Below are 24,389 nucleotides of genomic sequence, written 5' to 3' on the forward strand. Positions count from 1 at the left end.
GTTGTTACTGTTGCCACGCTCCAGCGCCATCTTGAAACGCAGAAAAATTAACCAAAACATAGAAAGTAAAGGCAGAAAATAAAGAGATATTTAACTTTACCGTCCTTCTTGTTAAGTGTTTAGCCATGGGCCTGGACCCAGACTGTCAAGAGCATGAAGCAGTTAGTCAGCCTCGAGTCCCTTCACTGCATCGCCACCGTTGGAACCATGTTGTCAACCATCTTGCCTCCCCTGACGCCACCACTACCATGTGTCCTTGCTGGGCTGGCCTTGCGATGCTGCCAAGCTCCAATGCTGATACTGCCAAATCCTGCACTAGGCCCAACTCAACTCCGTCTTCTCGGCCAACCTCACTGATGCAGCTGCCGCCAACGCCACCGGGTCCACACCAAGCCCAAACTTGACCCCGCCGCTGCCGCTACAAGTCCATGCTTTACCCATCTCACTGCCGCTGATAGGAAGGTAAGTAAAATTAAAAAGGAGAGAGAAAAAATAACAAAGAAACGAAAAAGAAAAGTGAATGGAGCAGGCAAATCCCAGGCTCAAGAGCTAGAAATCTACGTGTTTTGCTGCCGCCATGTTGGACTCATAATACCACATGGTTTCATGTTTTAAACAAAAAAGCCACTGTACAAGAACTGAACAAACAATGTATTACCAACTGGATACTATATTTAGTAAATTCTTATTTAATCCAAAACATCTTGACAGAATTCCCATCCTGTTATAGTTCCACCCAAGAACTCCCATTTAATTTCCATTCACCTTGATTTTCCAGCCTGGAACTTAGAATTCCAAAGCACACTCTCTCTCTCTCTCTCTCTGTGGATCCCACTGCCAATCCCTTCCATTAACTTCACTAGGCAGATTTGACAATGTTAATTCTTTAGGAATTTGGACTTCTTATTTTGTGATTGGGCACATGCTGTTTCTGTTTCGTAACTCAAACTCAGGAACACTCTGGTTCCTAATGACCTCAGTGCTTCTTACTGTGGCTGTTAGACCTTTTCATAGCCTTCCAAGCTGACTGACTATGGCTGTGAGAAAAACATAGATATAAATCCAAAGCAAAAGACTGCCTCCTTGCAACCTAACGCCATGGCAACTGTTATATTTGGAATCTCTCAGATACAGACTTCAGTTGTAAACTGGTCATTTGATTTGAAAAGAATATGGAGACTATCATAGTTATTTTGTCAAGGGTAATTATAACAGGAGTCAGTCTATTTGAAAAGCTCATGCGAGTATATTAACAGCTCTGACCAGAGTATGCAGGTGCCAATGGCCATGTAGGTATCCTGACTCTAACATGCTTTGACCTCACCACATAAGGCACTCAGCCAAATGGTTTCATTCTGGTCCTAGGCTCATTAAAGCAATACAGCTCTTAAAGCAATAATACAACAGATACTTTGAGACTATTCCTGTTTACCCACTTCTTTACGTTATATTGGGACCACTTGAATAATGTGAACCTCTTTTAAAAACCACTATAAACATCTCATCTCTACCAAGAAAGTCAGGAAGGGTGTACCCATTATTGACTGTTTTTGCAAAAACAGATTATGCTCACATCTTATCTAAAACTTCAATTCCTGAAACTAAAACTAGCAAATTAATTTAGGGCAAAGGCAACTGAAGGCATTGTTGCCAAGGGAACCAAAGAAATAGTGCAAATGGCATAGTATTGTATTATTAGTCAAAGATAATTAATTGCCCAGTGGCTTTCAGCATATTTGACTTATACTGCTCACAAAACACATACATCATTTATGAATTGATCTGTCACTGTTAGAGGAGTTTTGGCAAAGCATTGCACAGCAAATGCCTGAAATCAATTACATGAAAATAAGTAGAAGTGAGCATACTTTCTAAATGCTACTTTGGTGTTGATACCATCAAATTTTACATCAAATCAAAGGTAAAGAAAATGTGAGCATTTAATTAGTTATTTTCTTTATTTAGAGAATGCCAATTCCTAGAACAAATTAAGCAACAGCCTCCTCATTTGCTGAGAATAAAGTGACAAAACCACCACTTAAGAGGAGCTCTTGTGGTGCCAGGGTAGTGTCCCTACTCCAGAGATAGAAACTCTGAGTTCAAATCCCACACCTGGGCTTGTTGGCCATGGCTGTGAATTTGACACAGGTTGATTGCCAGCCTGCAAATCCTTCCACACTACTGATGGATATCTACAAACAGATATGGATAGGTATACCATTGATTAGTCTGCAGAGCAGACACTCCTTTGTAAAATGCAACAAATGTCTAAGTGGCTTGTACTGAGGTCCCTGCAGTGGAGGTTTGCTGAGGAGGGGCCAGCACTTGTTGTAAACCTGCGTAACAATGGCTGCTTTATGTGAACATTAAAGCTGCTGAGCCTTACTTTTAATATTGTTCTGTAGCCTTTGAAATGGATTGCAGTAATTTTATTTTTTAATTCATTCATGGGGTGGAGGTGTCCGCTTACCGTTAAAGAATCTGTAAACATTTTCATAACTGGAATGCAGAAATTTCTCTCTAGAATTGTGTGACATCTGCAAGAATTTACCTATCAGCAAAATAATTAAACATTAATTGACATTTTGAGATTTAGTGCATAAGTGCATAGTGCATAAGGGGCAGCATTTAATGGGTGCAAGAGAATTCCTCCTGTTGGATAGGAGCTGGTGAGACTCCTGGCTTGTGGTATTAATCACTGAACTGGTCAGTGATGGTCCTTTCCTGAGATCAAGCACCCTGATGTAGGAAGTTCGGTCCATCAAGAGTGCCTGGTCAATCGGATACTGGCAGCCGATCATTGTTAGGGTGGTACCACTGGCAAAGTGGTAACTGCTGCTGGTACCAGACCTCCCAATGCCCAGGATCACCATGGATTCAGATGAATCATGGCAGATGGAAGTCATGGGATGGAGATCTGGGGGGTGGGATGGAAAGATCGATAGAAAAGGCAAATGGGATTCCTCTCAGTGACATTCCCTTTCCTCATGTCAATGGGGAACAGAGAGAAGCAACCACCAGCCCCCATATCAGAAGGGGGCGAGCAAACAACCAAAGTTTACTTTCTGTCTTCTTGCAAATCAAGTTATTGACACGCTATTGAGTGAGTACCAGTGGTGGTGGGTGAAGCTCTTCAGTGGACATTAATTGCTTGTTAAGAGCCTCAACTGTTGGCTGGGTCGGCAGGCACATCCTGTCCTCTAAACACACACTCTCTCATACACACACACGTACACACAGAGCCTCTTTCTCTTTCTCTCTCTCTCTCTCACACACACACATGTATATACACACACACACACACACACACACACACACACACACACAGAGCCTCTCTCTCACTCGCTGTCTCTTTCTCACACACACACACAGACAAACACACACACAGAGCCTCTCTCTCACTCTCTCACTCTCTCTCTCTTTCTCACACACACAAAGCCTCTCTCTCTCACACACACACACACACACACACACACAGACAAACACACACACACAATGCCTCTCTCTGTCTCTCTCTCACTCTCTCTCTCTCTCTCACACACACACACACACACAAGATAATAAATTCCACCCATTTGGACCTACAGTTGCAAAAGTTCCTTACTTCTAGGGATTTGCTCCTATCAGTAGAGTAAACAATAGGTGCTGTTTGCCATGATTACTCATCAATCCCATCTCTATTGTATCATGTAACTAACAGGCAAAGTCATACTTTATTCTGTCATAAGGTTCAAGCATTGGTGCAATCTACATTTCTCAACCCTGGCTGCCATATTCCACATACAACAGCAAATTTGGATTTATTTCTACATTTTTGTTAAAATTCATTCACATAATGTGAGTAGCATTTGTTGCTCATCCCTACTTGCCTTGAAGAGGGAGATAGCGAGTCACCTTCTTGAACTGCTGTAATCTATGTGGCATAGGTACACCCACAATGCTGTTACAGAGGGAGTTCTGGGATTTTGAAGGAACGGTGATATAGTTTGAGGACAGTATCATGGGCAGTTTGGAGAAGAACTTTCAAGTTGTGGTATTTCCATGTATCTGTACCCTTTTCCTTCTAGGTGGTAGAGGTCGAATATTTGGAAAGTGCTGTTTTAAGAGAATTGGTGTGTTGCTGCAGCGCATCTTGCAGATGACACACCCTACTGCCACTATGTTGGTGGTGGAGGGAAAGGGTCTTGAAAATATTGGAGGGAGTGCCAATTGAGTGGGCTGCGTTGCTCTGGATGGTTTTGAACATTTTGAGTGTTGTTGGAGCTGCACTCATCCAGGAAAGTGGAGTGTATATTATCACACTCCTGAGTTGTGCTTTATAGATGGGTGAGCAGGCTTTGAAGAGTCAGATGGAAAATTTCCAGCCTTTCACCTACTCTTGTAACCACAGCATTTCTACAGCTGGTCTAGTTTAGCTGTTGGCCAATGGTAACCCCCAGAATGTTGATGGGGGTGGGACATCAGCAATGGTAATGCGATTGAATGTCAAGGGCAATGGTTAGATATAAAAGAGCACTTTACGTGTAAGACAATAACACATAGAAGCAGAAGTAGGTAGAATTCCCACAGTGGAAGCAGGTCATTCAGCCCATCAAGTCCACATCAACCCTTCGAAGAGCATTCAAGACCCAAGCCTCTAGCCCATCCCTGTAACCCTGCATTTCCCATGGCTAATCCACCTAGCCTGGATAACCCTGGACACCATGGGCAATTTAGCATGGCCAGTCCACCTAACCTGCACATTTTTGGACTGTGGGAGGAAACTAGAGCACCCAGAGGAAACCCACACAGACACAGGGAGAATGTGCAAACTCCACACAGACAGTCGTCTGAGGATGGAACTGAACCCAGGTCCCTAGCGCTGTGAGGCCGTAGTACTAACCACTGAGCCACTGTACCTCATTCAGTGCAATAACAGCTGACCCGATAATCCTCAACTCCACTTTCCTGCCTTTTCCTCATAATTCTTGATTCCCGTACTGATTAAAAATCTGTCTATCTCAACCATGAATATGCTTAATGACCCAACCTCAACAGCACTCAGAAGGAAAGAATTCCACATATTCACTATCTCCGAGTTGAAACAACCCACCCTGTTTCACTATAGAGGTGAAAAACTAACAAAAGTAATTATACAAGAAGGTTCTCAGGAATCTGTTGAAGATTGGACAGTAGATGGCAAAGAAGTGAGTCCCAGTGAAAGGTAACAGGCCTGCTAAAGGTGTAGAAGAGTAACCAGAAAAGCTTAAATTTGCACCAAACTTGTAAAGTGTTTGTAAGATTTTGTAGTTATAGTTGGGGATTGTATTGTAAGGTGCCAGTCATTGTGAGTTGAAGGAGGTGATGTGATTCTTTCTGGTACATCCTCACAAGGTGCACGAGGAAATAATAAAGCATTGTACACCACCAACATTGTATAAAGAAATGGCACAGAAATGTTTGTGTAAAATAAAACACAGCCTCCTACTTGGTCACTGATCACAAACATAGAACAGTGGGTGCCATCCTTCAAACAGTCATGGTACTCAATTTGCTGATACTTTCCTCCAGAGAGGTCAGGATCAGTTGTTTGACCTTCAATGGAGACTGTGACAATGTAGCTTTTCTCCCAAAGTTCTGATCAGGAGATGCATTACTGCTTCAGCATCCTATCCGGTCATTGTCACCCAAGATATCTAGTCTCTGAAGGCAATATAGAATATACACAAAGAATTACATTTACATAGAACCCTTCGCGAACTCCATCTCTCTCCAAGGGCTTTACAACCAATTCTGCTTTTTTTGGGAGCGCTGTAAAGGAGGAACTGTGAAAGTCGACTTTATTTTTGAATTTTTTTCTTTTAATTATGACCAGCTGTGTTTGCAATCATGTTTAAATGTTAAAACTTACCAAAAATTTTAAGATAACTGTCTTCAAGTGAGAGAATGGATCTGTTTAAAGATTCTACAGCATTGCGGAGTCCCTTGGTTCTTCCAGAACAGCAATGAGTTCCGGTATTAAAATATAAACTTGCAATATCTCCACACAAGCTGGAGATCGAGGTAACAATGGGATCAGGTTATTCTGGACTGTATTCTTTACCTGCAAAATCATGACAAACAAGAGATGTGTAACTCCTTTATAATAATGTTCCACATTACTAATTCAGTGCAATCAATTAAACTTTTTAAAAAATATTTCTCATCGACATCACAATGTTAGATCATTAATTTCTACCCTTGAATTTCTGAAAAATAATTTATTGCACTGTCCAATAGCTGAGTTTGCTGGTCACACCATTGTGTTTGGTATTATCAATGATCAAAATTTAAAGAATGTTGCAGATTATTCTATACTAAACATGCAGGTGTGAAAATTTTTTAATTCAGGCTCTTTCCACATAATGATTTATACATGTTTGTTTTTGATTTTTTTCTGATCATTTACAGAAGGCAGGAAGTGGAGAAGTGTTCTGTTATTTACTCTTTGTTTTGTAATAGTGTTTTGTCACATGGGGCAAGTGAAGGATGAAGTATTGTCTCTCAAAATCCTTTGGAACAATACAACTGGAGCTCATCAGTTGGAAAGCAATAAAGTGAAAACAGCATTTAAAAAAAGAAAATAGAAGAAATATCTTGTCTTTTCTCCCTCAGCTGTGAAATCTCATGTTCTGAAATCCAGATCTTTGTCTTTAGCTGCCCTACTGTGTGATTCATGCGTCTTCTGTTTTTTATTTCAGCTGACAATGGTGTCACCTAACAGAGCATGTGGTGATTGTTAGACTATAGTAAGGCAACTGGCAGAATTGAATAGCTCATAGCCAATAATGAAAACAAGTTTTGTGTTGAATCAATAGATTGATTTACATTGCATTTTTGGCTTAGAGGGTGAAGAAGTTGTTTGGTATGCTTGCCTTTATTGGTTAGTGCATTGAGTAAAGGAATTGGGAGGTCATGTTGCAGGACATTGGTAAGGCCATTATTGGAATACTGTGTGCAATTCCGGTCTCCCTCCTATAGGAAGGATGTTGTGAAACTAGAAATGGTTCAGAAAAGATTCACAAGCATGTTGCCATGGTTGGAGGGTTTGAGCTATAGGGAGAGGCTGAACAGGTTGGGACTATTTTCCCTGGAGTGTCAGAAGCCGAGGAGTGACTTTGTAGAGGTTTATTAAATCATGAGGGACATGGATAGGGTCTTTTCCCTGCATGGCAGAGTCCAAAACTAGAGGGCATAGTTTTAAGGTGAGAGGGAAAGATACAAAAGGAACCTAAGGGGCAACTTTTTCACACAGAGGGTGGTGCGAGTAAGTAATGAGCTGTCAGAGGAAGTGGTGGAGGCTGGTACAATTGCAACATTTAAAAGGCATCTAAGTGGGTACATGAATAGGAAGGGTTTAGGTGGATATGGATCAAATGCCGGCAAATGGGATTAGATTAATTTTAGGATATCTGTTTCCGTGCTGTACATCTCTATGACTCTGTGACTAAATGAAATGGGAAGAGGCATGATTTAATATTAATCTGCTGATTCACCACAACTGCTAAAGACTGTTTTCATGTTCTGTATGTTTGTTATGATCCCTGTTGCTGGTATTACTGGACAGCTCATATACCAGGATCAACCTCACTTGATTAATCATATGCTTAATTTTAAATTTTAGATATTTAACGTGCTGGTGAATCACAAACATATTGACATGAGGTTATAAGATGTTCTTTTACAACAGAACATGAAAGTTTATTGCACAAAAGAGAAAGAGGTAGATAGGTATGAAACATCAAATATTGAAAATGACCAGTGAATGAGTTTAAAGATACATAGTCACATAAATAGCCATGAATGTGACAAGATTTGCCAGGATATAAAGAAAACTCTAATATTTCACAGTGTGAGAAGATAAAAATTCTCCGGGGTGATTATGTTTTGAGACATATAAGGGTGTGCCACAGTGTTATAGAGGAGTATTTTAGATATTTGAACTTGCTGTAATTTGCAATTTAAGTAGTTTTCACCCTCAGGCTGTATCTGACATGGAATGTATTTTGAAAATATTAAGACCATTACAATCCCATTGAGTGGAAAATGCTGTTTGAGGAGAAGTTGAAAATCATTCCATAATGCAAGATTCAAGCTTTTTAAAATGCTTTCTAAACAGATTTTAAAAATCACTTATACATTTTGTATGCATACAGAACATGAAAACAGTCTTTAGCAGTTGTGGCGAATCAGCAGATTATTGTTAAATCATGCCCCTTCCCATTCCATTTAGAAAAAAGACAAACAACATTACCTGCTGCAAAACTGAGGAGTTTTTTGCCAACTTCACAAAACCCAGATATACTGCAGACAGATTCAGAGCAGATGCTCCTCCATTTGTGTTGAAATGGTCATCTTTGTTGATTTGAAAGATATAAAGAATGATTACTAATACATCGTGGAAACAATCTGATATTGAACTAATCTCTTCAATGTTACTGCAGTTTGGTTTGAAATACGATTTCTTTTGTATCAACACAATGTATACAGTCGTCTGAAACAGCAGGTAGCACCTTGCGCTGAAGCTCAAACATAGTCTCAACTGGATAAACTGTCACCTTCACCACAAGTGCAATGATCTGATAAAGAAAATAGATGAAATTTTTACAGCCCTCCCACCCAACACTCCCACTGTATTCATTACATTAAAAATTAATTCCACAGACTGACATGTTTTAGATCCAAAGTCCATCATCATTCAACCTCATAAATCCCTGGAGTACAGGTCTTCACTCAGTGAAATTGATTTTGTGTAACCAACGCCAACTCAACAACATTTATATGGCACCTATAATGCAATAAAGCATTCTAAGCAGCTTCAGAGGAGCATCGTTAGACATACATTTTACACCAAGTTAGAGAAGACAACGTTTTGAGAGTTGACCAAAAAGTTGGTCAAACAGGTAGGTTTAAGGAATGATTTAATAGAGGAAAGATGAAGAGGCTGAGAGGATTCAAGAGTGAATCACAGACCTAGTTCATGAATGGCTGAAAACCTGGCAACCAATATTTGGGAAAAGGAGGTCACAGATACACAAGAGACAGCACTGGAGGAATGCAGAATTCTCGGGAATAAGGGTGTTTGCTGGTTACAGACCAGAGCCAATGTTGGCCAATAATAAGTGTAGTCCCAAATCTCAGCTATGTCACTGCAGACAGTGTAAGCAAATGATCTATTCCTCAAAATATATCTCTTATTTTTGCAGCTCAAATAGCCTAGTTGATGTTCCTCCAGGCACAGCTGCTGTTTGTCTCAGTGTGGATCCCTGGGAATAGCCTTTAGAGCAGAGTCCCACATCAAGGAACTGTTAGGATGAAGCTCGACAAAAACCACTATATGTCTCTTCTGACCGTCTTCACAAAGGCACATTTCACGAGGAGGTAGACAACACTCTCTTCCCCACCAGACCACCTCAAAGGCAATATGTTGAGGAACAAGACTCCTGGCATGTAGGAAGGATCTGAAGATGAGGACTTTTCTTACCACCATTCCCCTTGAGTTTTTTTTGTGATCATTTAGAGAAGACAGTAGGAACATAGGAACAGGAGTAGGCCATTCAGCCCTTTGAGCCTGCTCTACCATTCAATGAGATCATGACTGATCTGTGATCTACTCCATACCAGCCTTTGTCCCATATCCCTCAATACGTTTGCTTAACAAGTATTTATCCATCACAGATTTAAAATTAACAACTGATCCAGCATCCACTGCTGTTTATGGAGTTCCAAACATCCACGACTCTTTGTGTGTAGAAGTGCTTCCTAACCTCGCTCCTGAATGGTCTGGCCCTCATCCTCAGACTATGCCCCCTAGTTCTAGAATCTCCAACCAATGGGAAAAGCCTACCTCTGTCCACCCTGTCTTTTCTTGTTAATGTCTTGAAAACATCAATCAAATTGCCGCTTAACCTTACAAATTCTAGAGAAAACAAGCTTGATTTGTATAATCTCTCCTCATAACTTAACCCCAGAAGTCCAGATATCATTTGTGTAAACCTACTCCTTCCAAGGCTTTCATAAGGTATGGTGCCCAGATCTGCTCACAGTATTCCAAGTGCGGTCCTAACCAGGGTTTTGTTTAACTTCTGCATCCTTGCACTCCAGTCCTCTAGCTATAAGGGCCAGCATTCCATTAGCTTTCTTGACTGTTTTGTGCACTTGTGAAGTGTGTTCACTATTTTACATTTTGCTATATGATAGTTTTTTGCTACATGAAACAAGCAAAGAAAGAAAAAAGTGTGTCTCTCAAGATTATTTGGAATGACACAAGTGGAGCTCATTAATTTATGAATTGATAAAGTGAAATACAGCAATGAGAAAAGAGAAAGTAGAAGACATATTTTGTATCTTTTATTGCAGAGTCATGGAAACTTGTTCTGAAATCCAGGTCTAATATACTGGGAATAACACTATCAGTTCCTGTGGAGGTTCTGACATATACACTTGAAACTTTCTTTCTCTTTAGCTGGCCTGCTGTGCGATTCATGTATCTTCTGTTTTCTATTTCAGCTGACAATGGTGTTACCTAGCAGAGCATGTGGTGATTGTAGGACTTCAGTGAAGCAACTGGTAGAAGTAAATGGTTCATACCTAATAGTGAAAGTGTTGTGTCTTGAAGTGGATCCAGTTATAATGACCCCTTTCCTCTGTCAGTCTAAAATTATATTTGAAACAGGAGTGAGTATACAATACACTCACAGTCCAAATGGTCAGAAAAGTTACGATATCACGCAAATGGGGGAAATACATCACAATTTGCATGTTATTTGCATGCTAGCAATGCTGCAATGCAGTAGGAATAATATCAGTGCTTCAAAACTACTAATTGACCAGTTGCTGTACAGTAATTGATCACAGTGGGTTCAAATAATACTTCAAGAAAAATGAGCACCTAATCTAGGCTGACACCATTGTACTGTCAGAGATGCTTCCTTTTAGATGAGACATTAAACTGTTTCCCCTCTAAACAAGCCATAAAAATATTGCTGGAACTTTTGCAGAGTGGAGCTGGATATGTCTTTCCAGTGCCCTGGCCGGTATTTATCCAACAACCAACACCCAAAGTATCAGATGATATGATTGTTACCTCAGTGCCATTTGTGGGATCTTACTGTCCCCAAATTGATTGCTGCATTTCCTACATTACAATAACAGTGATAACATTTTAAAAGTGTGTCATAGACTCTGAAGCCTTTTGGGATGTTCTTAGGCAAAGGGTGCTATATAATTGCAAACCGTTTTCCTTTCATTCAAAGTATAGCAAAATTTTGAAGTCATACATCTGGTGAAACTGCATTATGGCAAAACAGCAGGACAACGATCCCCTTTGAACTGAAGTTTGTGCCCAATGCACTGCAGATAATGCTGCACCACATGAAACATGCAAGCAACACTTACCAAGATTACAGAGAGAAATTGGACTTCAGAGTACAACAAATGTGCAGCAGTGTTTCAACACAGGAGATTCATGGCCATGAGTTCCTGTTGTCAGTGGGGTTACAAAGAGATTCAGTGTGGGCAGATGGGGTAGGTCCAGGCCTAATCAAAGTTTGATCATTTAACATAGTACAGAAAAGGATGGGCGCAAGAAGAGAGTTCATCCTGCAAATCATCAAGCAATATTTCCGCAAAACTCTTTCCCTTCCCTAACTTTAAACTTGTCTAGTTGTAGGAATTTCCTTCAGTTAATTGGGTAAAATAAACACCATAAAATGAGCAAGAAGGACAATGTGATCCAACTAAAAAATATTTAATTATTTCCTAGGCTTGTAGAATAAGAAGACAAACTCAGATAGGATGTGCAGCAAGTCTAACTGGAGTGTTTTGATATTAATTGTTCAGCAATGAAACATTTGCTTACCTGACATCCAGGAAACCTCACAGAGTTTAAGATGAAGAAAATGCCCAAACAATTCCCCTGTAAATGAAATTCAGACAAACTTAACCCAAGCCATTTTTGTAAATATTAGCTGCTTCTATTAATGTATGGATACAGTCCTTTCTGCTATAATGCATCCTTGTGTGACCTCGTGTGATAGAAAATCGCACAATAAAAGTAACAGGGCTTATGGAAAAAATAGGGTTGAGGCAGACCACCAAAAATATTACCGAAAATCAAAACAAATATAGTAGTTAGCCTAACACAAAGGATAACACAGTTTAAATAAATGTTAGATTCATATCTAATAAAGAAATAATACAGTAAATTTCCAAGGTAAAATTTGAAGATAACTTGATGGGGGAGGGGTCGGAATCACGTTATAGCCAACACACGTATGTGAAAGTTTGCGTTTTACAAACAGCATTCACCTATTCATCAATCGTGTTACGGCCAATTTGCATTGACCAAACAGGTGTAACAGCAGCAAGGACTGTAATTCAAATTCTCAGTAACTGTGTAGTTGAATCCTGTGAACAATAGTTTTGTCTGACCTACATTACTAGAGTAAACAGAAATACCTAAGTTGAATTCTATGCTAAGTCATATTATAGGCATTTTCAAACCAAATTGTATTTAGAAGATGGTACACTCATTGAATATGTCAAGTCTTGCATATGGTTCCCTAAAATATGTGATCCAATTGGTGAACTAATATCTCAAACTCTGTTTTTTATTTATTCATGGGATGTGAGCATCGCTGGCCCTGACAACACTTATTGCCCATCCTGAACCACCCAAAGGGCAATTAAAGTCAACCATATGACTGTATGTCTGGAGTCACATGTAGACCAGACCAGAAAAAGATAGCAGTTTTCCCTTCCTAAAAAACACCAGCAAACCTGATTGTTTTTCCACAACAATTGACAGTAGTTACATGGTCACCATTGGACTAGCTTTTAGTTCCACTCCAAACAGTTACGAAATGTTCAGCCGTTGAGTACATTTAAGGCTGAGATCAATAGAATCTTGCAATACAAGGGAATTATAAAATACGGGAATCAGGCAGATAGGCAGAGTTGAGGTTCAGGATCAGCCGACATGTTATTGAGCGGGGAAGCACGCTTGAAAGACTATATCGTACATGGCCTGCTACTATTTCTTTGGTTCTGAATATACATGTGCCACCAGTGACTGGAACTTATTTTCTCAATAGCGTTGTTTTAAATCAGCAATAACCCATTTGAAATGTATGTGTTAATGTCAGAATTAATAGCAACCAGGTAAAATTTAGGCTTGTTCAAGAAAGTTACCTGGGAAGTTTAACCAGATAAGCTCTGACCATCAGAACATAAATGACTCATCCCGAGATGAGTTAACCAGAGTTTTCCAGTACCAGTTACAAAATATTCCTATCAAGCTAATAGTAATGTGTACTTACTCTTAAAACTATCCTACAATCCTGCAAGAGACTCTCGCATAATTCAGATGTAATGTAACTAGCTCTTAAGTACTATGTAATAAACCTACACTGTTCAACAAGACTGAGCCTTTCTCTTGCCAAAGAGTTTGTGTGGATATCCTTCTTCACTTGATATCAATAACTTAAATTAATACTAATATGTCAAGGCATCTCAGATGATATCAGGGAATAACTACAACATCTACCAATATTCCTTCATGTGTTTACATAGAAGAGATTACGACAAAAAGGAGTTAAATGGAAATTAAGGATGATGAACTGAATTTATCACTTAGACACTTACTTCCTTGTTTTTTGTCCAATTCCTGCTCCAGTAAATGGTCTACTGTCATGATTCTCCTCAACGTATTGAATGAAGTTTGATTGACACAGGGCAACAAATCCTGAAGAAAAAAAACCCCAAGAGAAGTACATGTCCATCTAAACACAAGGAGCACCGACAGGAAACATCAATTCTCTCCAGTAGCAACAATTTTACAGGGTACCATTGTTTCGACCCACAGCTGAACAAAACTGGGGCAGTGAGGGGCCACTGCCAATAGATCACCATTACCAGCAGCACCCCACCAGGAGTGGTGGCCATTGCTGGTACTGCACTTGGACGATGAGGAGTTGAGCTTCGCCAAATTGTGATACTGTATTTTGGGATCTCATGGGGTGCAAGCTGGCTGGCCCTGTTAAAGGGCAGTGAGGGATTGGGGTTTGAGTGTGTGAGGAAGAAAGGGTGACCTGCCAGGGGTAACATTTTTTGAGGGGGTAGGTGGCTCTCCTTTATGGAGGGACCCCACTTGCCTTCCACCAGCCTGTGCAAAGAAACCTGCTAAACTGGGCACTTGGTGTGGGCCTCTCCCACTTCCAGTTAAATCCCAGAGCTGACTGGATTAGGGCCTTATTCATTGACCCACTAGCAGGCAGACCCTGCCACTAGCAAAACTGGAGTGGGGTCTTGTTGGACTATTAAGGGAACTGGATGGATTTTATACACTCTCCTGCCAAATGCCACAAATTGACCAGTGATGACAGCGTACAATTTAGTTCAACATCTCTTCTCCAGAGCCATGCAGTTCTCTTCCCTTCAAGCCTACATTTCACCACCTATCAATGTTACACATGAGGTTAATTAAGTCATTAATTAATTACTGAATTAAAATGAAAAAGCTAATTTTTCAATGTTACACAAAATTATCCGAAATGCTTCTGAGCCCAAACAAATGCCAATTCCCAAATATGTGGTCTTGCGTCACCAATACCTCCTTATTGCAACAAACACCATCAAGTAGCTTAAAGTATATTTATCTTCTTACCCCTTCATCACAGCACACTGAAAATCTTTGGTGCCCTCCTGCAAAAATTCTTTTCACAGTTGGTTTTGGCCTATGGCCTGTCAAATTATATGATTACAGATTGAGTGGGCAGCAGAGTTACTCAAAATACATGACCTGTTCTTCCTTGTGTACTAAGTTCATTTTTTACATCCACAAGCCCTTCCTATCCTATCCTTCCATTCCAAACTCAGCCGTCCATATTTGTAATGGAAAATCCTTTACTGGCTGAGAAGGCATAAATGACACTGAACATTGTGCAATCATCAGTGAACATCTCTACTTCCGACCTAATGATGGAGGGATGTCTATTCATAAAGCAGCTGAAGATGGTTTGGCTGAGGACACTACCCTGAGGAACTAGAAAGTGTAGTGGTAGTGTCCCTAACTCTTGAGTCATGAGGCTGGATGCATGTTTCACCTGCTCTAGGAGTATATAATAATATCTCCAAACAGGTTGGGTAGAAAATATCCACCCTGAGGAACTAGAGGGTGTAGTGGCAGTGTCCCTATCTCTGAGCTATGCTGCATGGGCTCAAGTGTTACCTGCTCCACCATCTCTTAACAGGTTGATTAAAAAACAACCACCCTGGGGAACTCCTGCAGAGGTGTTCAAAATCAAGTTTAATGGTCTCCCACAGCCAGCACCATCTTCCTTTGTGCTAGGTATGATGTTCAAACCAAGGGTGTAATTAGGTCATGAACTGAAGACTCCAATAGAACCCAAACTACTTATAAGTGACCAGGCTATTGCTAAGCAAGTCTTATGTGGAAAGCTTGGACAGACTGGGCTTGTGGCTATTTTCTAATCGACCTGCTCAGAGATGTTACTACATGTGTTTGGAGTAGGTGGGACTTGAACCCAGGCCTTCTGGCTTGGAGGTATAGACACTACCACTGCACCACAATAGTCCCACCAGACTAGGCTTGTATTCATTGGAGTTTAAAAAAGTGAGGGATATCTCAATTGAAATTCACTGTAAAGATCCTCAATGGTCTTGACAAGGTAAATGTGGAAAGGATCCTTCCTTCTGTGGGTGAGTCCAAAACTAGGGAGTCATTGTTTAAGAATTAGAGGTCATCCACAGAGACGAGGGGAACCTATTTTTCCTCACAGAGGATTGTGCAAACAAAGGGTGGAGATGGAGTCATTGAATATTTTTAAGGCAGAGATAAACTGATTTTTTTCATCAGGCAAGAGAATCCAGGATTATTGGGGATTGATGGGAATGTTGAATTTGAACCACAATCTGAGCACCCGTGATCTTACTGAATGACAGAGGAAGCTGGAGGGGCCAAATGGCCTCCAGCTATTCCTAATTAATATGTCCCATCACTTTGCTGATGATGAATAATAGACTGATGGGGTAGTCATTGGTTGGATTGGACTTTTCCCGCTTTTTGGGCACAGGACATCCCCACCAGTTTTCTACATAGATGTCAGTGTTGTAGCTTTATTGACACAGCCTGACTATGGGAGCCAGTTATGAGTATATCATTTTACATTGCTTACCATCTTCATGTCCACTATTGCCAAATACATCCATTATGTTGATGAGAAGACACACTAACTGATCCCTGGTCTCTTTGTTTCCCAGTTGCCCTTTCTCTCCCCGACCAAAAGAGTAGATTTTGTCACATGATGGAACAAAAGCAAGTGTGTAATAACTGTGTAAAGTAAATGTATATATATGTAATGTAACTCACATTGAGAGAACTTTGACTCTCCTACAACTTTTTGTGTTGAACTCTGAATTAGGATTTGGGATTAAAGCACAAGAGAATTCTATTCTTATGATTGGTAGGGAAGGTGCACTTAGATATGGATATATCCCATTTTCTACTAAGATTTTGCTGATTCCTATTGGGTCTGGAGAAGAGATTGTTTCTTCAGACCTTAGCAGAAGTTTTAACAATAAATGGGGCCTAGGATTCCATTGTGGATCTATCCCAGGACTCCACCCAGCATTCCAAGCCACAAAACGCTGGTGCCATTACACTGTCCAAGCCCACAGTTATCTAGCTCTCGAAAGCCACTTCTTTGAGCTGGCCGACAGTCCCCTCATCACAGTTAGTTCTCACATTTATACCACGCACTCAGCCATTATTGCTCCTTATGGGTAGGTGTAGGGACTTGGCCCTCCTTCCAGTTCTCCTGGCTGGTGAGATGATAGTTGTGGCTGGCTCAGTGGCTTCTCCTCCTCTGCCTCTTTCTTGGGATGGTGGTTAGGGCTGTGGCTCGTGGACGGTGGAGCTGTGTGGGGAGCCACTGGGTTTTTGTCTGGGCTGAGGCTTGGATGGTGATGGGAACATTGGTACAATGGAATTCAGCAGCTCTCCTGTTCTGCCAATTATGGTCTGCCAGGGTTTGGAAGTGGGGCAGTACTGGGGCCTGCTGTGTTTGGTCATGGCTACAGGCTAGGAAGGGCAACTCTGTCTGTCCAAATAGATTGTGGGAGATGGTGGTGGTCTTGTTAGGATTGGAAGGGATGCTGTTGGGCTGTAGTTGCAGAGGAGCTGGGCAATTCAAGAGCTGAATGGCCATTCTGGAGTATGGTGGGTAGACTCTTCTTGATGTAGATCTTGGGCAGGGTGCAGAATGGGGAGTAGCCTCAAGTCTGACAGAAGGACAAGTTAGCCCAAAATGATGCCAACTGGGCTCAGTAGAGCTTCACTACAGCAAACAATGTCATCATGACCATCCTGACACTTAGTAAGATTTCAGGCCTAGTAATTTAATGATATTAAAGCCAAACAATGCAGAACAGGGTAACACTAAACTGGAGTACTTGTATCTGCATTTCAATGTGATGGTGCTTTACAAATCCATTTTCCACACGCTATTTGAGAGACTTTACTTTCAAACAGGTAACCAACCAGATGAGGTTTGATCTCATCCTTTGTGGCGTTGTGCCCAAATTGACCGTAATTCCCAGCTCCAAAGGTGTAAACATGTCCAACCTGGAGAAAGCACAGATGAATGACTAGCAGTAAGATAAGGATACAAGAAGTAGGAGCAGCAGCACATACTGTATCATCCATTGAGCCTGTTCCATGATTCAGTACAACCGTGGCTGATCCAACTCCACTTTCCTGCCTCCTCCCCATGTCCACTGCAAGACCAAAAACTTTCTATTCTAGTCTCAACTCTTTCAATGATGGAGCATCCACAATGCTCTGGGATTGTGAAGTCCAGAGATTCATAAGCTTTTGAGAAACAATTTCTCCTCATCTCAGTCCTAAATGATCAGCCCTTATCATGAGACTGTATACCTGTGTTTTCAATTCCCTGAGCAGTGGAAATGATCTCTCAGTGTCTAATGTATCAAACTGCTTCAGAATCTGAAATCAATTCAGAAAGTGCTGGAGAAACTCAGCAGTATCTGTGGAGGGAGATACAGAGTTTCGAGTGTGGCGACTCTTCTTCAGAACTTTGGAATCTTGTATGTCAATGAGATTGCCCCTAATTCTTCAAAACTCATACCAATATAGGCCAAATTCACTCAGCCTCTCATAATCAGACCATCCCTTCATCTCAGAGACCAATTTAGTAAACTTTTGTTGTACTGCTCCCAATATAGCTATGTTTTTCCTTAAATATGGAAATCCAATCTCCACAGTGTGTTCTAGATCTGGCCTCACCTGTACAAGTGAAGCAAGACTTCTCTATTTCTCTTTTCCAATTGTCTTGTGATAAAGGCCAACATGCCATTTCCCCTCCTAATTGCTTGCTTTACCTGCATGCTAAATTTTTGTATTGTTTGTTACTAGTGCATTAAAGTCTTATTGAGCATCAACATTTACAAATTTCACACCTTTCAAAAATTATTCCACTTTTCTATTCTGTGACCAATGTGAATAACTTGACGCTTCACTGTATTGTACTTGTTGTCTACTTACATAATCTATTCTGCTTAACTTTCCACTTAGCTTTGAGTTATTAGCAAACTTAGATACATCACTGTCTGCCTCTTCAAAAACGTCATCACAAAGTACTTGGTATTGAAGTGCCAGCAATCTATGCTGCATATGGGTATGAAAGGGTCAATACTTGATTGAGACCATCACTCATTGAGATGGTGCCACGAAAACTTGGTCAGAGTAAAGTAGGAGTTTGTGGGAGACAGACCTGTGGATAATATGCTTCTAACAATCTTTGTGATAATGTAGGTCGTAGTCAGCCTACAAATAATTGCTGTCACGTAATAAACTTCATTTTGTTTACTCAATAAAACATTTTTCTAGATAGTTCAAAAAGGTGATTTCCTAATCCACATTGGACAGCTTGTTCTTCGGGGAACTCACACACCCAATAGTCCAGTGCCCTTTTAGTTTCGTTAATTCTTCTGCTTTATCAAATATCACACAACATAGTGGTATCTAATAGTGTAAAATTGTAACTTTACCTGATCCTACTTTGTATAAGCAGATTCTTTGCAAATAGTTAATGTGTTAATTCTACTCCATCGGAAAACTGTGCAGTCAGAAAACATATTCTAATTGTCCATACTCATAAATCAATATCTTGTATTGAACCTGAAACAGCAAGTTGAGGCCTGTCACTTTTGCTAACAACTAAAAGCTACTCTGTCTATTGTGCTCTTTCCCAGAGCAGGGCTTAACTCAAGCCACACACATTTGAATCTTGAAAGAACAGTAGCTCTGCCATTTTCTAATTTCTTTTCTTAAGCACTTTTGTCGTTGGTCTGTTTTTCTCAAAATGGGGCTGTAGTAAAGATGAAAGAACTTCCAATGTCAATCAGAAGCACCATGAAGATCTTAATTTCAGTGTTTTCCTTAACAAACCTTTGTTAGGACAACAGTGTGCCCTTCTCTACAAGAGATATAGATGGTCCTTTTACACTCCAACAGCCTCACGTGGTTGAGCTCAAATCTGTCTGCAAGAAGGGTTAAAAGAGCAATTAGCTCACTTTCTTATTCCAATTAGCAAAGTAACAACAAAACCCAAGCTATTTTGAAGAGAAGGTATTGGAATGGATTAAATGTGAAGGTTAAAAGGAATTATTAACAATAAAATAATCCTCACTATTCTATTGCACAAACCGTACACTTATCATTGTTATAAATCTCTGTTCCAAAATTCTGTGAACCGTCAGACAGACTGCTTGTGTTGAAGAATAATGCAAAGAAATGATATTATTCCTCTATAAAATGTCCTGTATTATTTGGTCATTGTGGGGCAGTCAGGAATTTGAAAAATGAAATCACAGGAAAGACAAACGGATGGTTTGCATCTGACTTTAGAACTGAAGGGAACGCAACAGGACGTCAACAGGGAAATTGAGGACAATTCGGGAGTGAGCTGACTTCAGATTTCTGTAATAAACTGGCAAAGCAAAGGCTGAGGAAAGCTCGGCAGGAAGATGAAAGTTTGAAATTTGTGATGGAGTACCTTGATACCAAATGTAAGGTGCCTTAAGATGAGCAGTCAGTGTGACCTTATCAGAGGAATTTAAAGGAAAACTTGTAAGAGAGTTCAGGATCATACATGTAGATGTAATGGATACAATCAACACTCTCCAAAAAAAAGTATGTAAGCCTGAAGAATCTCTTCTACTATAACAAAGCCAGCTGCATAATCAGATTAGATGCTTCTACAGAGAACTCCAGAGTGAAGATTGAACACTGTTCACAGTACATCTAGTGTTAGTACTTGTACTCTGCATTTAAAGTAGATTAAGTTCATCTTTTGGTGCAAACCCCATTTTTAATCCAAGATAGAACCATGAACCTCATGCTGGAGAGTGATTTGTCAGCACTCTATACATCTCCCTTGACATTCAATGGCATTTGCATTGCAGAATCCAAACATATGAATTAGCAGCAGAATTAGACAATTCAGCCCTCCAAACCTGTTCCACCATTCAATCAGACTGTGGCTGATCTGTTGTATTCTTAATTCCACAGTCCCATCCACCCGAATAACATATATGATATCCCCAATTATCAACAGCCTGGAGGTTACCATTGACCAGAAACTGAACAGGACCAGTCATATACTTTGGCTGCATGAGCAGGTCAGAGGTGAAATCCTGAGTTGAGTAACTCACCTCTGATTCCTCAAAGCCTATTCACCATTTGCAAGGCACAAATCAGGAGTTTATGGAATACATTCCACATGCCTGGTTAGTGTGTGGTTGGGGTCTAAGTCTCTTTAGTTTTGAAACAGAATGCTGCCCAAGTCCATGGAACTTTCTTCAAGAGTCCCTTACTTACATCTTTACCCGGACATACATTATCCTCACACAAGGTTGAAGCTTTTGTTTTCTTCCAGCTCTCAATATTAACCTCATGGCTCTGATATCATTACTACATTGTCACCGTCATCTATTGTTAATCTCATTACTCTACATCTCCCCTAAATCCTTATCTCCATTATGTTCTAAACATCTTCCTGCAAATTCTCAGACTTCACCAGATTAGTCTATTTGGTGCTTCAACTAATCTCCTTTATCAAGTTCTGATCTCATTCCGAGTTCGATAATATTTTGCATTCTCTCACCTCTCAGTTGGAGTGTTCCTGTCTTGTTTAGTTATACAGCTTTCTTCTGAGCAAGAAGTCCAGGGCTCTATTCGTTTCTGGTTCAACGATATCAATGAATTACAATTTTGCCTTATAATCCCATAGTTTGTTTCAATCATATATTATCTCAGTTGTGCTCTGATCATTCCTTCTTTCTGTTGGCTCCACATCTCGTGGATTGCAGCTGTTCAGGAGGACAGTTCATCACCACCTTCTCAAGTGTATTTAGGGATAGGCAATACATGTCAGCCTAGCCAGTGACACACACGTCCCATGAATAAGTAAAAATAAATTAGATATTGTTTTTCACTGCTCAAACTCTTTGTACCACTGTCAGAACTCTTGAAAGCATTATATCTTGTTGGATGAGGTTTAAGTGTATTTTTAGTAGTGTATTAAGCCAGAATTACTTATTAGCCATGATTGAATGATGGAGCAGACTCAATGGGCCAAATGGCCTAATTCTGTTTCCATATCTTATGGTCTTACTTACAAATTGCCTGGTCTCGAAAACCTAATTGTATATTTGTGGAATTCCATATTTATCATTTTTTACACCAAATTTAATGACTAGCGTTTCAAAATATTACTTTAAATTTGCTTATCTTGTAGTATAATCTAAATCAATAGTTTACTAATTTTATAATTGTAAAAACTGAACAAAAAAAAACTTGCCTTCACTTCCTGTACTGATGTCTGTGAGTACTCTTCAATGTGATTGCATCAAGCTGAGTAGCCAATTATTACCAACCAGCAGAGATCTCTTTTTGCTGGCACCAGACTAAAGCTAAGGTCAGGAAAGGGGAAAACCCTACAACAGAGATCTCTGGATTGTTGTATATAACATAAAAGCAAAATACTGTGGATGCTAGAAATTGTAAATAAAAACAGAAGCAGAAAATGCTGGAGAAAGTCAGCAGGCCTGACAGCATCTGTGGAAAGAGAAACAGAGTTAATGGCTTGAGTCCAATCTGATTCTCCTTCATTGTTGTCAACTTTTTTCAAGGGCAATGGCATGCCATTTTCGCCACTTGCTAATTGTATATCAAATTAGCATTTAATTGTGTATTCAGGTATTACCTGGGGATTCACATATGTTCTGACACAGAAGGATAGAATGAAATGGTGTGTGTTTGTGATTTTGGAGGTGTGAATTTTAAATATGTACCTCTTTAAATGAAAACTCCTAAGAGTGTAATGATTTGGCTCTGGTCCTATCTGCTATCATTGGGCTTCTGGAGATGTAACACCACTGATTGCAAATCTGAGCTCTTGTTAAATAATTCTCTGGTTTTGGATGGATGCACAGTCTTGCTTTGAAACAATGGAAAGCAAAAGGAGGGGGCGATAGTTTCTGTAAAATTTCTTACCTTCTGTGTCCTTGTATCTCAGCAGTCCATGATTATTTCTTCCCCATCCAAACACTGCCCCAGAGAGAGGCAGAGTGAAGCTGTGATCTCCTCCTGCAGTGATCTGTGTCTCTGGCATCCCAGTGAGGGATATCACATGCTGAGGAGTGCACTGAGAAATATCTTTTGTTCCAAGACCAAGCTGGCTGTAAGTGTTCTGTCCCCAGGCAAATATTTGGCCATCTTTCAACAGAAAACAAATAGCAAAAGATGTTAAATTATCTTTGACTCCACTAAGTGTACTCTAAGTTTAAAATGATCATGTTTAACTTTTGTAAGAAAACTGAGAAAGCAAAAAACTGGTTTATACAGCATGCCAATTTCTCTTATGTACTGAGAATGTTCAAGGTTTTAAAACAGTTAGATATAAATTGTTAACAATCTATTTCTGCTGCAGTCAAAATATCTGAATGTACATGGTTCCACTCAGTACAGTTCTCTCACCTTTGAAGCAGGAAGTGAAAGACTTGAGCCCCACTCCTGATCATCCCAGTAAATGGGCATGAGAATATCATCTCTAAAAATGGGATTGATGCCTGACTACTCATATCCACATGTAATGACCACCCAGGTGTAATAGTGTTTACGTGGTTAAGAAGGCATATAGGTGCCTTTATTAACCATGACACAGAGTTTAAAAGCAAGAAGATTATGTTGGAACTGTATAAAACATTGGTTTGGCTATTGTTTAAAAAGTATTTACGTGTCTACCTGTGTTGACAAGGAGCTTGTTTTCAATCAATGCAGACTCGATGGGCCGAAGGGCCTTTTTCTGTGCTGTAGACCTCTGTGTCTCTCTTCTCATCTCGGTCAGAAGGGATGAGTTTGAACACCCTGCACAGAGAGCGATGGCAATTAAATACCAGAGTACCAGTTCTAAAAACTGGGCTGAAGCCCCAGGAGGGAGGTGATGCAGGGGTATTTAACGGTGGCTACCACCATTTAGTAAAGCTGCCCACCTAGAAGAACTCGACATAATCAGGAAGCGTCAAAAGCGCTTTGGTTTTATCAAAGGGAAATTATGTTTAAATGATTTAGTAGAAGTAACAGGTGCTGCGGATAAAAGGGAGCCCATAGACATACTGTACATGGATTTCCAGAAGAACATGATACAATGCCACACCAAAGGTTGTTGCAGGAAATAAATGTTCAGGAAAGGGATAAGCATGAACAGAAGATTGGCTGCCGAGCCGGAAACTGGGAATATATAATTGGGTCTTTGCTGATTGGTAGAATGGGAAAAGTGGAGTCCCAAAGGGGCCTTTTGGAGTCTCAACTTTTTGCAATTTACATCATGTCAGAGTGAGATGGATTCTTGCTACACAAAGGATTCAAAGGTTGTCAGTTGGGGGAAGGGGGGTGCTACATGGGAAAGGGAAGTTCAAAACACAGACAGATCCGCTTGATTGGGGGATACAGTAGTGTATGGACATGGATAGAGAATTCGTTGGCAGACAGGAAACAAAGCGTAGAAACAAGTGGGTCATTTTTTTCTTCAGTGGCAGCCAGGGACTAATGGGTTACTGTCAGGATCAGTGCTTGGATCCCAACTATTCATAATATATCTAATGATTTAGATGAGGAAACTAAATGTAATATCTCAAAGTTCACAGATGACACAAACCTGAGTGGGAAGGTAAGTTGTCAGGAGGATGCAGAGATGCTTCAATGTGATTTGGACAAGTTGAGTGAGTGGGCTTATGTATGGCAGATGAAGAATGATGTGGATAAATAT

The 24,389-nt window shown here is 40.2% G+C and overlaps 1 protein-coding gene across 1 annotated transcript; it reads right to left on the minus strand.

Annotated features, from left to right (window-relative positions):
- Nucleotides 1–415: 415 nt before the first annotated feature.
- Nucleotides 416–23,481, minus strand: LOC109935889 (probable E3 ubiquitin-protein ligase HERC3). The gene is made up of 12 exons (XM_048602204.1): nucleotides 23,366–23,481; nucleotides 22,616–22,837; nucleotides 19,508–19,599; nucleotides 17,535–17,662; nucleotides 16,215–16,372; nucleotides 14,684–14,760; nucleotides 13,663–13,762; nucleotides 11,879–11,935; nucleotides 8,273–8,373; nucleotides 5,891–6,082; nucleotides 2,471–2,551; nucleotides 416–451 (listed from the first exon to the last, which is right to left on the minus strand). The coding sequence occupies exons 1-10, from the start codon at nucleotides 23,457–23,459 to the stop codon at nucleotides 5,945–5,947; spliced, it is 1,167 nt and encodes a 388-aa protein (XP_048458161.1). The 5' UTR covers nucleotides 23,460–23,481; the 3' UTR covers nucleotides 416–451; nucleotides 2,471–2,551; nucleotides 5,891–5,944.
- Nucleotides 23,482–24,389: the final 908 nt, after the last annotated feature.

Source organism: Rhincodon typus, chromosome 1 (genome assembly GCF_021869965.1).
Source record: "Rhincodon typus isolate 14 chromosome 1, sRhiTyp1.1, whole genome shotgun sequence".
Classification (NCBI taxonomy): Eukaryota; Metazoa; Chordata; class Chondrichthyes; order Orectolobiformes; family Rhincodontidae; genus Rhincodon; species Rhincodon typus.